Source organism: Lithohypha guttulata (genome assembly GCF_036872675.1).
Source record: "Lithohypha guttulata strain CCFEE 5908 chromosome Unknown scaffold_1, whole genome shotgun sequence".
NCBI classification, from domain to species: Eukaryota; Fungi; Ascomycota; class Eurotiomycetes; order Chaetothyriales; family Trichomeriaceae; genus Lithohypha; species Lithohypha guttulata.
In genome coordinates, this window is record NW_027042750.1 from 5,282,624 (window position 1) to 5,297,093 (window position 14,470).

The 14,470-nt window shown below is 48.6% G+C and overlaps 4 protein-coding genes and 1 non-coding gene across 5 annotated transcripts; 2 read left to right on the top strand and 3 right to left on the bottom strand.

Annotated features, from left to right (window-relative positions):
• Nucleotides 1-1,184: 1,184 nt before the first annotated feature.
• Nucleotides 1,185-2,753, bottom strand: LTR64_001938 (uncharacterized protein; the record flags this gene model as incomplete). The annotated part of the gene is made up of 1 exon (XM_064896314.1): nt 1,185-2,753. One exon carries the CDS (start codon nt 2,751-2,753, stop codon nt 1,185-1,187), a length of 1,569 nt encoding a protein of 522 aa, XP_064759001.1.
• Nucleotides 2,754-3,862: 1,109 nt separating this feature from the next.
• On the bottom strand, nt 3,863-5,249 carry LTR64_001939 (uncharacterized protein; the record flags this gene model as incomplete). The annotated part of the gene is made up of 2 exons (XM_064896315.1): nt 3,863-4,800; nt 5,141-5,249. 2 exons carry the CDS (start codon nt 5,247-5,249, stop codon nt 3,863-3,865), a joined length of 1,047 nt encoding a protein of 348 aa, XP_064759002.1.
• A 381-nt stretch (nt 5,250-5,630) lies between these two features.
• LTR64_001940 (uncharacterized protein) lies at nt 5,631-7,577 on the top strand (the record flags this gene model as incomplete). The annotated part of the gene is made up of 1 exon (XM_064896316.1): nt 5,631-7,577. The coding sequence occupies one exon, from the start codon at nt 5,631-5,633 to the stop codon at nt 7,575-7,577; it is 1,947 nt and encodes a 648-aa protein (XP_064759003.1).
• Nucleotides 7,578-9,532: 1,955 nt separating this feature from the next.
• Nucleotides 9,533-10,686, bottom strand: GVP36 (BAR domain-containing protein; the record flags this gene model as incomplete). The annotated part of the gene is made up of 5 exons (XM_064896317.1): nt 9,533-9,697; nt 9,744-10,335; nt 10,384-10,466; nt 10,515-10,599; nt 10,652-10,686. 5 exons carry the CDS (start codon nt 10,684-10,686, stop codon nt 9,533-9,535), a joined length of 960 nt encoding a protein of 319 aa, XP_064759004.1.
• A 331-nt stretch (nt 10,687-11,017) lies between these two features.
• On the top strand, nt 11,018-11,114 carry LTR64_001942. The gene has a single exon. It is a non-coding gene; the product is annotated as a tRNA-Asn (tRNA).
• Nucleotides 11,115-14,470: the final 3,356 nt, after the last annotated feature.

Genomic DNA, 14,470 nt, shown 5'->3' on the forward strand with positions numbered 1-14,470 from the left:
GAGACTGCTGCTGTACTGCCAATTCTGACAGATGGTATGTGGCGAGCTCATGGTTATATGTATACTCTGCGGCGCAGAGCATCTGGTTACGTCCATACCTCGCAGAATATAGAAATCTCGGGCAGTGCAATCGAAAGCAGTGTTTTTCGCGACAGTGACGGCACGACTCACTTTCGCTATACTGGTCCATTGCGAAACAAAGCTCAGGTTGTGCCGTGCATGGTCAATCTCAACATCACCCCACCAGCCAGCATATTGAAGCTCGATTCTCGCACGTACAACATCCTCGTCCAATCAGCGAACAAGGACATGGCTCTTGCCTATTCCATTCCTCCACTGTAAAAGTAGGCAGGCTGCTGAAATCGTGAAATGATCCGTGTTGGGCAGAAAAGAGCGTGACTTTACTTGAGTGGACAAGGATCGCCAATGCTGGAGCACGATGAGTGGATTCAAAGAGTCGCAGGAAGAGCCCGTTTTAGGACAAGTGTATTTAGGGCGGTTGAGCTTTCGGCCGCAATCACTGCACGATGGCTTCGAGTAGGACTCGTAGTGCGTTGCAGAAGAGGGAGCGAATATATTACACCATTCTTGGTATTGCGCTTTGAGGCTCCAGCGATACGAGTACGATCACTGGCATATTCATGCAAAACCCTCCAAGTCAGTGTTGAGTCCTCGACGCGCCTGCTTCTTTCGACAACAGGTAACAGTCACCTCTGTTCGAAACACTACTAGGCTCTGGTAAGTATAGGGTACGATGACGTCTATGGTCGTATCAAGAAGGTGTGGCGAAATCCTTCCTCTTGCGAACACCATCCTTGCACGCTTGGGCGATCGTGTGTTTGCACTATCGTTTACATACACAGTGCTGCCTCTGTTACCGACTGTGTGACCAGCACGAACTTACATCAACTGTACTTCTTCTGCGTCGCTAATGCCAAATAGCTTGAAGTCTATAACCTAATGAAGTGAAAGATAGAATGCAGGGTCTGAGCGTCTTCAGTACTGATTGAGAGTGTTCGACCAGCTGGGCATTCAATGTTAGTATGGGAAGAGTGTGATGCAGAAACACCAGCATGCTAGATACAGAGCCTTCTAGCTACTGGGCCAATGGGTTGGACCACCATACGAAAATACGCAGTGAGGAGCTTTCAATATCTTCGTGACTATTCGATTCGACAAACCAGCTAATCTCTTTTCACTCCGACCTTGCCAATGTTACGAAGTCCTAAAATGGTGACGCAAATGCAACTCATGGTTGCTGCGAACGTGAACCACCAAGCAGCGCGATATCCTTCGAGCAATTGATCGTCGTGTGAGGATCCTGGTACACTTACCTTTATGGTGGTGCTACTCGCATTTATAGCTGCCAGCGCAAGGCCGATACTCTTGCCGATCTGAGCGACGGTATTGAAGACGCCTCCAGCAAGAGCTTGGGTATTTTCCTCGAACTCTGCAGTGATCACGAGCTGAGATATCGTCCACAGTACATCGGAGCTGATAGGCACAAGCGCCACGGCAGGGAAGACATATTCCCAGTATGACGAGCCCTGCTTCATAACAGCCAGCAATAATGGTGATAATGCTGAGAGCATAAAACTGGTCATCAACGCCCAATCCGCCCTTAGGCGGTGCACGTACAGCCCAATTAAGATGTTCGTCACAGCCCCTGCCACCGGTTCTGGCAGGAAACGTATAGACGCTGCCGTGGCGCTTAACCCTTGCACATCTTGGAAGAAGAAAGTGAGAAATACTTCTGTCGCATTGAATGCGCCCCAGGTCAAGAACACATTTACACAAATGCTGGTAAAAGCCTTATTGCGCCAAATTGAATTGCGGATGAGAACCGCCTTACCTAGCTTTTCTTGCCGATGTATCCAGGTAGCAAAGGCAGGCAGAAGCGCTGCACCAAGCGCCAAGCAGGATATGCTTTCTGGAGAACTGATGTTCGCAATGTCAGCTGTCCAGGTAGCGAAGACATACAGCAACAATGCCAAAGACGTGCTCAAGACAAAGGCACCGATCCAGTCGATATCGGTCTTAAGCCGTTGCAAAGTAAGTGACTGCTGGCGCTTGATTTGTGGCAGGCTGAAAAGTGCAAGCAGAAACAAAACTGTGTTGATTCCAGCACCCAAGTAGAACCCTACCTGCCATCCGAGGGAGTCGGTCAAGCCACCACCCATCACTAAACCCAGCGTGAAGCCTATCGGCTGACCTCCGCCCATGACAGCGAAAGCTAAATTCCTTCTTCTTCCCGAAGAAAAGTAATGCATGATCAGACTAACAGCTGACGGCAAGCAAAACGATATTGCAACACCAGCAAATCCACGAAAGATGATGAGCTGGAGACTCGTACGGGACAGACCACAAGCCATCGTGAAGATACTCTGAAGGAAAGTGCCCAGTAAGTACATTACGCGAGAGCCAACCACATCCGCCACTGCTCCTGCTAGAATGAGTGTGCAGCCACACGTAAGAGAGTAGATGGAAACAGGCCAGATCAGAAGTGTATCGGAAATTTTCAGGTCTCTTGCTATAACAGGTAGACCTATAGTAACCAGACCAGCGAGCATAGAACTGATCAGTGTTACTCCACCGATGGCTGAGATGATGACTGCTGTCGTGCCTTTTGTCTCGACCCTCGACTCCATGGATGTGAGCTCTGCTCGATGCTCATGTTGCGAATTCCTGCCATGTTGACTTGGCGTAGCCTGTAAACTCGTGGCTTCGAGCTCTGTCGTAGTGGTTGCCGACATGCCGTTCTGCTTCGCTGAATGCTTATTGAGGACTTCAAAAGACAGTGCATATGACAGAGGTCCTTGACTCTACTACTGCTGCTTTGTTACAAGTATGATTCGTGTTGTATATGTTTGTTGATAGCTTGTCCTCGGTGTATCACTGGGCACCTCATAATATCGTCACGACCAAATCCTGCCAAGCTCGATGATTACTAATGTCACAGCCGTATAGTAGCACTCAGTACCCTACAATCATCACATCGGCCGATACTAGGATATTGGTCTTTGACTGCGAAATCGTTGCCTGATGGACGAAACGGGTCTCAGGGTAGACGCCTATGCTTTGCTCAATTCACTCGCTTCCTTAAGAATTTACCCTGGCAAAGAACGCCACGCAACTTTGTAGGGTGGATTCTAAAATTCTTGCAGAACCCCGTCACACGCCTTCTTCCCGTATACCGACCATCGGTACGAAAGTCTGCATCGTCGAGTAATAGTCACAGCGTGTGTATTCCACCGAAACTCAGCCATCTCGTCAGTGTTAGCCGCAAGGGCAACCTGTGGCTTCTTGGAACATGCTAATCGTGGATTCCTCAACCAGGCCAGCGTCCGGTTTCAGCATATCAAGACGTTCCACGAACAAGATCAAAATCCTACCACTACCGTGTTCGATAAGGAACCCCTATCCATCGCTTGACATAGGCGAGAGCCTTCTTGTGGGAAAGCATTTGCCTGCACGTACTGATGGCCAAAAGGTCGAAAGGAGAACGCCGACTGCTGAATTGTCCTCGAAAGCATTGGGGGTTTGGGGTAAGAACCTAATAAGCAGCTTACGTTTTTAGTGCCTTCAGTCACTTGATTTCTTTCGTAGACTGCCGCTGCTTCGACACCCTGATGTGTACCCTCAATTATTTCCTAAGACCGAGATGCAAGACTCTATAATTACTGGTGGAAGGTAGTATGAGCAGAACGCAGATCTTACCTGTTCAGGGCTGGGTGCTCTTCATACTCTGTTTGCCAGAAGGTAGAAGCGAACATAACGGTAACGGTGTCCAAGCAAGCCAGGTCGATTCCTAGGGACAGTCAAAATAGTTCCGGGTTTGTTAGCACATCTTCGAAAAAGTCCCTCAACGGCTAGTCCAACCTAGCTTCGGCGGAACTCGATCCAGGTTCCGGCCTATGAGCACAACTCGACTCTGCTCCTCGCCAACACTAGGCTCGGACCGAGCATCTGTGATATCGAATATTTCACGAACACCCTGAAGCATCTTGCACGACCCATCTTTCAATCGTAAAAGACCTTTGGTCCTGTGTACCTCGTACGGTTTCTCGCTGCCAGACGGCCAGAGTAGATTCTCGAGGCAGCGCTCAAGCTCCTGGAACCCTTCCATATCGAACACAGGAAAACTGATCTCGATTGTGGATAGAGTAGGGTCAAGATGTGAGTGACCCTTGTTCGCAAAGGCTGGTCCATGGTTGCTGGGATCAAATGAAGTGTATGCGAACAAGTCCAAGACTGTACCTGACAGATCACTAACTTGCGAATGATTGGTGACGATGATTCTGGCTATGCTATTGATTGATGATATCCTTGCTCTTACAGTTTTCAGTTCATTAGAGGTAACAAGATCGGTCTTGTTCAGAATAATCACATCAGCATGTGAGATTTGAAGGTGAGCTGTTGACATAAGGGGTGACGACGGGTCATGTGAATGTTGTTCACTCTCGCCCTCAGGTACTTCTTCCTTGGTAGGATCGTCGAGACTTCTCAGGATGTTCTTGGCGTCAACCACGGTTACGATGCCGTCGAGATAAATACTGCTGTTCAGACCTTCATCCATCCAGAACATAGGTGCAATATTGCCAGGATCTGCCACACCAGTAGTTTCGAGCAAGATATAGTCAAAATTCTTTTGTCGTTCGACCAGAGATTCCAACGCTGCAACACCAGAATCTTTGACACTGCAACATATGCACCCATTCTGTAGTGGGATCCATTCTTCGGCCTGTTGACCTTCTTGTGACACGGTCAAGCTCTTTTCGATATCAGCAGTCTTGCCAAATTCTACGTCGGTGTTAGTAGCGTGGCAACGTATGTAGCATAGGAGATTAACTAGCCGTTCAATATCACAGCGATCTTCTTGCCATGCTCTGCCGTGAGAATGTGATTGAGTAAAGTTGTCTTTCCGGCGCCAAGATATCCTGCAATATTGTCAGGATGGTGTAAAAATAGGTAGCTGCCTGGTGTGGTCCAGATTGTGCTGGGATAAGTAATATCTCTTCACCTCTCTTCGAAAGTCAACTGATTTCGAATCATTTGCAGATCTTGTTCAGATGAGGGAGTAGGTCGCAAAGCTTGAGTGAACATGCACGAGATTTACGAGCTGGACAACCTTGAACCTTACCTGTAATGATGGTTATAGGTACTTTCTTGACAGACGGAGTTGTATCGATGGACACGTCTGCCAATACATCGACTAGATCTGGCGGTGACTCTTCATCGCTGTCGACCATGATTAGAAATGGACGGCTGGTTTTACAGTGCTCGAATCTGCAATCTTAAGAGACGGGTAGAAGACGATGATGATCCAGCATGGTTTCCCTTCTCAAAAATCGAATAGTAAGATCTCGATCGTTGAACTTCCAAGCAAAGTATTTTTGACGGCTGTGAACGAGGCTCTCGTGCCATGATCGGCCACATTCGAGTAAGGAATACGAATTTAGCAGGCGTGGCCGACGCGTGCCAGCACCCTTCCCAAAGTGCCTGAGGCAGCCAATATTAACGCGCTCAAAATGGGACCTGTGCGCAGATAGCCTACTAGTCGTTCACACAGGCTCAGCAACAACATTGTTTGGAATATCAGAGCTGATTACTCTGTATGGAGGTGCCACAGAATGGCGGGCAAGTCTCCAGCACGTTCTGCGCTCAGAGAAGGAGGACCGCCTAGCTCACCACGACTACCTTCACCTCCACCATTACCCGAGCTGCAACTAGGTCCCAGGAGTCCTTCGATCAATGCTCCCGGAAATGAGCTCAGCCTCGATGATTTGGCGACACCTGATGAGGGTGCTGCTAGGAGAGTGCGACCGGGTACAAACGCTTTAGATATGGCAAGGGGCCCACCTTTCGTTCCTCTACACCAGCTAGAGTCGCCTTTCCAATTGCAGGAATACCTCAAATCCTCCTATGCGAGCAAGACTCTGAACGAATCCTCTCATACGCTCGTACCTATCACGAAAGAGACAGCCATGGAGCTTGCCACTCCTCCAATACAGCAGGACACAGGAGAACCTGTCGATCGTAACTTGTGGTTATATGAGTTGTGTCGATTTCTAGTTCAGCGCACCAACAGGCTTATTGTGTCGTTCTTTGCGGATAGTCCTCCATGCTCGAGTCAGACATGTCCTGAGATGCGCGCCTCGGAATGGCAATATCTATGTGCTGTTCACGAACCACCCAAGTCATGCTGCGCTATCGACTACTGTTGTCATACGCTTGATTGGGCCGCCAATGTGCTGACAAGCACCAAGCACTTTCCATCACGACTGTCTTTAGGAGGCGAGGGCGTGAGCGCGTCCCAAAGCATGCGACAACTTACCAATATCTTTCGAAGGGTGTACCGAATATATGCACATGCCTGGTTTCAACACAGAGAGGCATTCTGGATGTTGGAGCAAGAGGAGGGACTATACAAGTTTTTCAGAACAGTCTGTGATGCCTACAGTCTCATACCCGAGGACAACTATACAATACCACCAGATGCAGAAGGTGAGAAGGAAGATATGCTCGAGACGCCTGTAAGCGATAAAGGTGTGGGAATACACATCCTGAGAAATGATACACCAATCAGCCAGCAGCAAATGTCACAACCGAACGAGTCAGAACCAGTCCAGGTTCCTACCACAGCACCCACACAGAGGAGGCACAGGCATACTCCAAGCACTGGCACACAAGTGAACTCGATAGCAGAAGGAGCGGAAGAAGAGGAAGAGGCTGGTAATGCAACCCAACTATCGCAGACAGTAGTGTCAGAGCCAACCGCAACATCGACGAGACAAATGACTGCCTCGCCACCAAAAGTAGCACGTTCACCTAGGCCTGAAGGACTATCAATGCCAACAAGTGACCCTCAGCTGGAAGATCTTCGCGCACCGGAAGACCCAACACCCACACCCGAAAGACGTGTCTCAGACCCGTTCTCAGAAACAGGAGTGTCAGCGTCAGCAGCAGATTCAGCCGTGACGACAGAAGAGCTTGAAGCACCCCCAACAGTAACGGCCATCAAGCCGCCTCCATCCACGCTGACTGAGCCTGTGAATATTCAGCACCCTCATGCAAGCAAAACACCAATCCCGTCATTGCAGATGGAACCGCAGGCACAAACACCACCCCGAGTGCACGACGAGAACGAAGAAGTCCGTTCACCTAGTGGTGGAAGCATCAGGACGGTCGGAGACGATATTCTCAGTGGTGTGCTTGCTCATATGGACGAAGACCACGATACCACAGCAGGAGCACTACCCTCCTCTTCTGCATCAGCACCTGACCCAACCGATTCCACATCCTCAGGAGAAATCTCGAGCGTCAATGCAAATGAAACCTCTGGTGAGAAGCAGGTTGTCTCTACTCCATCTACCCACGAGCTGACCACAGCAGTACATCAAGCAGAAAAGAGCCGTGAGGTAGATGCAGACGAGGAAATGGAGGAGATCAAGCTTGACAGAATAATGACTGCTGTGAAGGACAACGAGGAGGTAAATAAGCAGAGCCCTACAGAAGCGAAAGAAGACGTCAAGGACGACGGGACGACTAAGGAGGAGACTGCTGCGGGTGTGGTTTGATGATAGGACCTTACTTCATGTGGAGCTGGCGTAATGTATGGCTGTTCAAAGGAGCTGTGGGGTGGAATAAGCGAGGCGTCAAGGACATATCGAGGTTTTTGTTGGTATAGAATAAGACGGTGAAGTCTGTTAGCTTGCACACACATCTGCGCGCTATTTTTCTAATCCGTTCGTGTGTAGTGTTCCTCGACACCTCGTAGCCAGATGCTGGGTTTGTGACTCTCGTTCGGACGCAATTTTATTCATGAGCTTTACACATTTTCTCGTCCTTCTCAAAAATCAGCCAGTTCCGCCTCCCTCCCAGTTGAGAATATCCCCAAGCCTGCGAAGTCAAGCCTCATTGGCATTAGTGAACCTGATTCCAAACTTTGGCTGCGCTCGACAAGACAAATTTTACAGAATTTTTGTAGAAAAGATCACGGAATGAAGGGCACAGTAAGCGAGGGGCTCCTTGGATAGGAATTGTGAGATGGAGAATTGTCTTTAGTTCTTGACATGAGGCTTCATTGCCTCAGCTGCAGTGTCTCGCTTTATCGTTATTGCTGCCCTGCTTGAACGCCCAAACATGTTCATATCGAGTTGATGGAAAACCGCGGTGCCCGAAACATGGAATCTAACTGCCACCTGCATAACCAGGTCTCAACTTCGAATGCTTCGGCTCGATAAGAGGATGCCATTGTGCCATGAATGTAATCGCTGTCGTGCTTGTCAGTCTTCCTGTCCACAACAAATCTGGAAATGTGACTGACCCCACATGATGTAGCAGCTGGCAAATGTGAGGATGAGTGTGCTACGCCATATCCTATCAAGACAATGTGTCAGCTTTGCTTCCTCTTTCATGTAATTGTCAAGTGCAGTGTTCGTGGTAGTGTAGAGGATAAACTGAGGAGGCATCGAACGTACGTTTGGTTCTCGCCTTTCGGACTGAAGAAGTATGCTGCGAAGCTCAAGGCAACGATTATGACCAGGCCGACCAGTATAGACCACCTATGAAGAAAAAGTTAGCTATACCGCTTGGATAGATTGCCATCGTTGTGCAGCGCAGGGTAAGGTATAAATGAGACAAGCCGCGGCGCCGAACGTTCAAGCCTGTGTATTCAAGATGGACAACAGAAGGTGCTCTGAAGATATGGTCGTGCTCCGCAAGGCACCACTTCTCAGCATTGCAGACTTGCTGCTCTGATCGTTTAGGAATGCGAAGGCAGACTTGCTCGTGCATCACATTCGTGAGAAGGTCGACTAGGCACTGAAACGCCAGCACAGATGCTACGACGCGTCCGAGGGGCTTCAGGGTAGGGGTTGAAACGTTCTTGAATAGAAGCAGGACTGTGCTTACCCATTTGCCATGTTATGGTATCGATCGAATGGATGGTGGTTTGCGAAGTTCTCCAAGCTTCAGTACGTCGGATCGTGGTCGTGGTTACTTCTCATTCAATCAAGCTGTATGTATCGGGTCGTGGGTGAGTTCGGGCTGGGTTACTTTGTGAGTGCCTGTGGTTGCTGCTGGGCTTCGTGTTGTCTTGTGCTCAGGGAGGAAGTTGCGCCTCGATGATCGCATCGCCGTAAGATCTTGCCGCTGCTGGCCAAGGCCGCTAGGCATTAACGCGGGAATGAAGTTGAACGTCAACACGGCCTTCCGATAACGAAAATTAGCTGCTCAGTTAGAGTGGCAGCAATGCGATAAAGTGCATGAGTGTGTATATGGGCTTGTAAGGTCATGCACGGATGTATTGTCTATATGAAGTCAAGAACGATATTCCCAAGCAGCTGAGTACCCCGGACATTAATAAGAGAGAGCTGAGAGCAGGATATCGAGTGTTCATGATGGTGGAACACTCGATGAGGTACATCACTACCCGATTTAAGCTCTAGATCGACGCCATTCCAGCCCAGTCATTTTATCATCAGACTCTACGAGATGCAAGGGTGTCACTTTCGGGGATCTAGAAATCAGGTCAAGCACCTTCACGACTCTGCCGGTATTGAGCCTCCTGGTCGACCTGCAACTGATCAATGTATGGGGCAAGCTCCGATAGGATCTCGTAGGACTTCTTGTGATATTCGAGTTGGGCAGCGATTAAGTCAGCCAAGTTGCGTAGGGGTTCAGGAGTATCCAGGACCTGAATTCAATTAGCACATCCCACGTACTTGGACCAAACTACTCACATTTTTCATGACGCCTTGTGCTTCTTCAACTTGTGAAACGAATTCATCCTCCTTAGCCTCAATCTCTGCACGTGCTTCTTCGCTTAAGGCACTCTCGTCATCAGGGTTGAGTCCTTTAGCCTGAAGCTGACTCCTCTTCGTAGCTTTGGTAGCGTCCAGAGTGAGACGGCTGTTCTCAACAGAGCGACGTGCCTTTGTAGCAAAATCAATGTTTGTGTTCATTGTGGTCTTCCATCCTGTCAAGAAGCGTGACTGAATCTGGTGGTCTTGCGCTAGCCTGGCTTCTCCAACTTTCTCTTCTGCTAGAGCATATTTCTCTAATGCACTTGCAAGAGGATCCTCTGGCGACTGACCAACAGGTGAGGAGTGTTGAAGAAGTTGCGAGCTCGCTAGTGAAGCTCTAGCAATAGCATGGTTGAATGTCTTGGGTTGTGGTTTGGCCGAAGGAGGCGCTGTGAATGCTGCTTGAGCTTCTGCTGGACTTGATGCTTTCGATAGTAGTGATACTTTGTCGGTAATACTTCTTCCTAGATCGGTGAAGGACTCTCGAATATTGGGCGGGTAGTCGTAGGCCTCATTTGAGTATTGACTCCTGGACTGCTGTCAGCACCTGTTTCGATAGTTGGAACAGCGTCTTTACGTGACAGCCAATAGCTTCTGATGTACTTCTTTCAGTGCGTCCACCCTCTTTTCCAATTCGACATACTCCGGAGGAAGTTGTGTCTAAACAACAATTAGAGTGCATCTTCGTCATGTGCTTCCAGGTCTTGCCTTTTCTCCAGTCTGTCCAAGTTGTTCCTTAACGGAGTGAATCGATCGTTGCGCAAATGGTGTGACCGTCGAATTCCAGGCGGAACTGGGTGCATAGTCAGATTCAGGCAGAGCCAAAGTCGATATGCTAAGAGTACCTCACGTTCTTACCGAGCGCAGCGAATTTGTCCATACTCAAATGCTGTGAGAAGATTGTGTATAGTCGTTACTGAGTGCAACAAAATAGGACTGCTCTCTGCCTCCGCCGCTGGTAATTGCGGAAAGCACCTTGCTTGAGTGCTGAATACGTGTCAATGGCCGTTCGGTAGACTTACCATTCTCCTCGCGTGGTCGATGGGCCAGCAACAGGGATTATCGGCATGAGTTCAGGGAGCAACCACGTGTTGACGGTGCGCAAGAAGATACGAGCTGAATGGTCACGTGCTTCTGTAAACATCTTCATAATTTTCATCATCGAAAGTTTGCTCCAACAGTTGATAAAATGATCACACATTCATCTACTCTTCTCCGTGGCGCAATTGGTTAGCGCGTTCGACTGTTATCTGGCCAATTGGTCCGTGGTCGATCGAGAGGTTCCTGGTTCAAGCCCAGGCGGGGAAGTATTATTTTTGTTTTTGCAATTATTTTGCAATACGTCAATGTTCTATGACATCTTGCTCTCGGTGGTCGCCGTGGTGATCCTCCATCGACTACTCTTAGCATAACTAAGCATATGTATACTATGTGACGTACCTCGTTACATAGTCAGTAGATTCTCCTTATAACAACATCTCCTTATCTGCTCAATACAGTATACAGGTATTCCTGCCAGGTTTGCATCTTCTACTAGTGATAAGTGTTGATACTTGCTTACTTTTTTCCGGACTAATTAGAGAACACTTATCAAATATTAGGCCTTGCCGTTTAAGCATGTCAAGAATGTACTCGTAATAGTATAGCTAATAATTTCTTCGTGTTTTTCTTTTCTCTCTCTTACAAAACGGCCATCTAGGACAAGCAACAAAAGGTGTTTGTTGAGCTTCTAGCTTTGGTTCACACGAGTTCAAATGCCTGCACATCTCGGCTAAGCTTTCCGATTCGTACTGGTAGGACCACATCGAGGTTGCTCACGACATACAGTTGCACCTTCGTGTCCATGAACTCATCTACTTAGATGTATGGCTGACAATTTAGGCCTACTGCACCAGTCCATGTCTCCTACGTATATACCTCGTTTAGACATCCTTAACTTCTGGATCCCTCAGAGTTCCACATTTTGACTTCCAAAAGCTAAATTGGTATCATGATACATGGTACTTGCATGGTACTTCATTCACCTTCCCTCGCCCCTCGCAAAAGGAACCTCCGATTTGCACTCGTATATCCATGCAAGCAGGCGGCGGCCGTTCTGCGGAGGGGCGAGCTTGCTATCCTTATGCCAGTGGCCGGCGTTTTCTCAAACTGATATGCGTCCTTCCGAGCTCATCGATGGGAACTTCTCGGGATCGGTGTCGAGCAACGTGGCTGATGTCTCCAAGGATATCGATTCGGGGCAACAGGGATTGCACCCATGCCGCACTGAGCCGCTCGATAAAAACTCAGCAGGCTCTTTCAAGCAGTTCTGATCACTTATGGCCCAGGCGGGTTGACGTTGCTGGGCGGAGCCTGAGATCCACAACAACTACCTGCTGTGGTAGCAGAATTGCCTCTGTGGACACGTTTCACCTGCTGTACACTTCAATAGATACACAAGATTGTGCATCGATTTTGAGCACACATGCAGGTCATACGAGTACGAAGCATATCGAATCCAGCTTTAGATCAATCTTAGCATTGAGATTGTAATACGATTAGGAAAAAATCAATTCGGCACACGGCGAACAGCATATATAAATTACTGGGCAGACTCTGATATTGTCCTAGGTCTCTAGCAATACGGTTACGTGAGTCACTAAGTACACCACAACCGATATAGATGCCAACATTTCAGGACTGGACGACGACACTGATTTCACACGGCATTACTGCTCTGTCCACACATCGCGGCAAGAGCCGCAGATACTGACGCCTTCGTCACAGTTTGCCGGAGTAAGGACTGGCCTTCTAAACTATCGCGAAACGTCGAGACGGGCACAGGCGTGGTCGAATTCCAAGCCTGGCACAGCCAGATAAGCCGAGACTGGCGATCGGCACGAACCTGTCGAGGCTGGAGGACGCCTTGCTTAACACTTTGATTTCACTATCTTCACAGTGTCTTCACTTGGTTATTTCTCTAACAGCTTCTTTTTTGTGCTTATGCTTCTACCCGATAGTGACCATGACAACCTTGAAGTCCACTCTGCCGATCACAATCCATGCTGTGGCAATTGTTCACCATCATAAGAAATATCTCTGCAACCATGTATTCCTGGCACGAATCACAAAATGATATGCATTGCCATTTAAAATCAACGGCCGAACTGAATCAAGTCTGTAGTCGAGATTGCTCGCTCCGTCAATACTAACACGACTATGTACGTCTTAGGTTCTTACCTGGCAGGACGCCTGTGAGAAAGAAAGCACCACAGAGAGAAGCACAACACATCCCAAGAACCAGAAGTAAAAGAGGAGAAATCCAACGCATTGTCTGTTCGAAACATTAAAGATCATGTTGCTTTGCGGCAGCGTTTGAAGTATCGACAGAACGCGATCTGTCCGATGCTGTACGAGCAGATGATCCTGAGGTTGGGAGACTTCCTCACCGGAGATATTGACTCGGCGCAGCTCGTCGCGGTCAAACCGTTCTCTACACTCCCTACTGGTGATCTATTCCTGCGTCACATAAACAACAAGCCAAACTCGGGTCTCGCGTTAACAAAGAAAGCTGCGAATGGACTTGCTAAGGACGAGCAACTCTTCTTCACATATCAAACGATAGCTTTTATCAACAGCTCACCCCTTGTCGCCGATTGTCGGTGAGCAGATGCAGCATCGTCAAGGCAGACATCGATAAAAACACTACCAGTTCAATAAACTAATGGATAAGATGCTGCAATCACCTCTTTCGTTTGATCCGTGTCAAGGGGGACCGGGCGTATGATGAAGACCATAGTAGGCATTTGGCTGGAATGTCCGATTGTCCTGTTAAGCAGAAGACTCTTGCGATAGGACATCGAATGCTGGAGGTCGCAGGCTGCGATGGGTATCAGTGTGCCATTACTGATCCAAGTACCGCTCAGTTCCCGATTCTTCGTGATTGTCTCAGCTCCTATCAGGCTGGCGATACTATGGACAAAGGGGAGATGAAAGAATCCCGCGCAGCCGGCACGTAAAGCGCTCTATGACCAGATTGACCAGGGTGTCGCCGTTATCGTTACAACTCCCGCAGGTGCACGTTCGTGGTACGTGCGAGACCTCATCAAAGACGAGATCAGATTGTTGATCCTCGATGAAATTGGCAACTTCAAAGACGATCAACTCATGCCATTCTTCGCTGAGCATTTCACTTAGTGTGCAGGTTCAGTCAGTTTTCGCGACCAGAAGCAACCTGGGCCTTTGATCCTCTCGAGACGCAAGCAGAATCTATATGGTCCAGCACTCAAGATGTCTCTCAATGTCAGACTCATTGCACCAGGCTTTCCGTACATCAAATACCAGTATCTGCACCTTACCTTGATCTCTAAGATCTCGCACCTTCAGCCCACTTCAATCTCTAAAGCGTAAGCTCGCTGTTTACCATGCATGATATTTTCTACCACCCCTGCCTCCTGCGCCGCCCGAGCCCGCCGTTGCCTTCAAGGGTCTCTAGATCTCGTCAGCTTGCCACTCACTACGTATGGCATCGCTCTCGCCACGAAACGCATCGTTTCCTTTCAAGTTCCGGAAGGTCATACACAAATCTCGAAGCCATCTTATTCAAGTTCTGATTCAAGTTCTGGCAGTCATGTAACCTCGCAACGCCAAACACTATGCTTCACTGTACAAGCATAACCTGACCG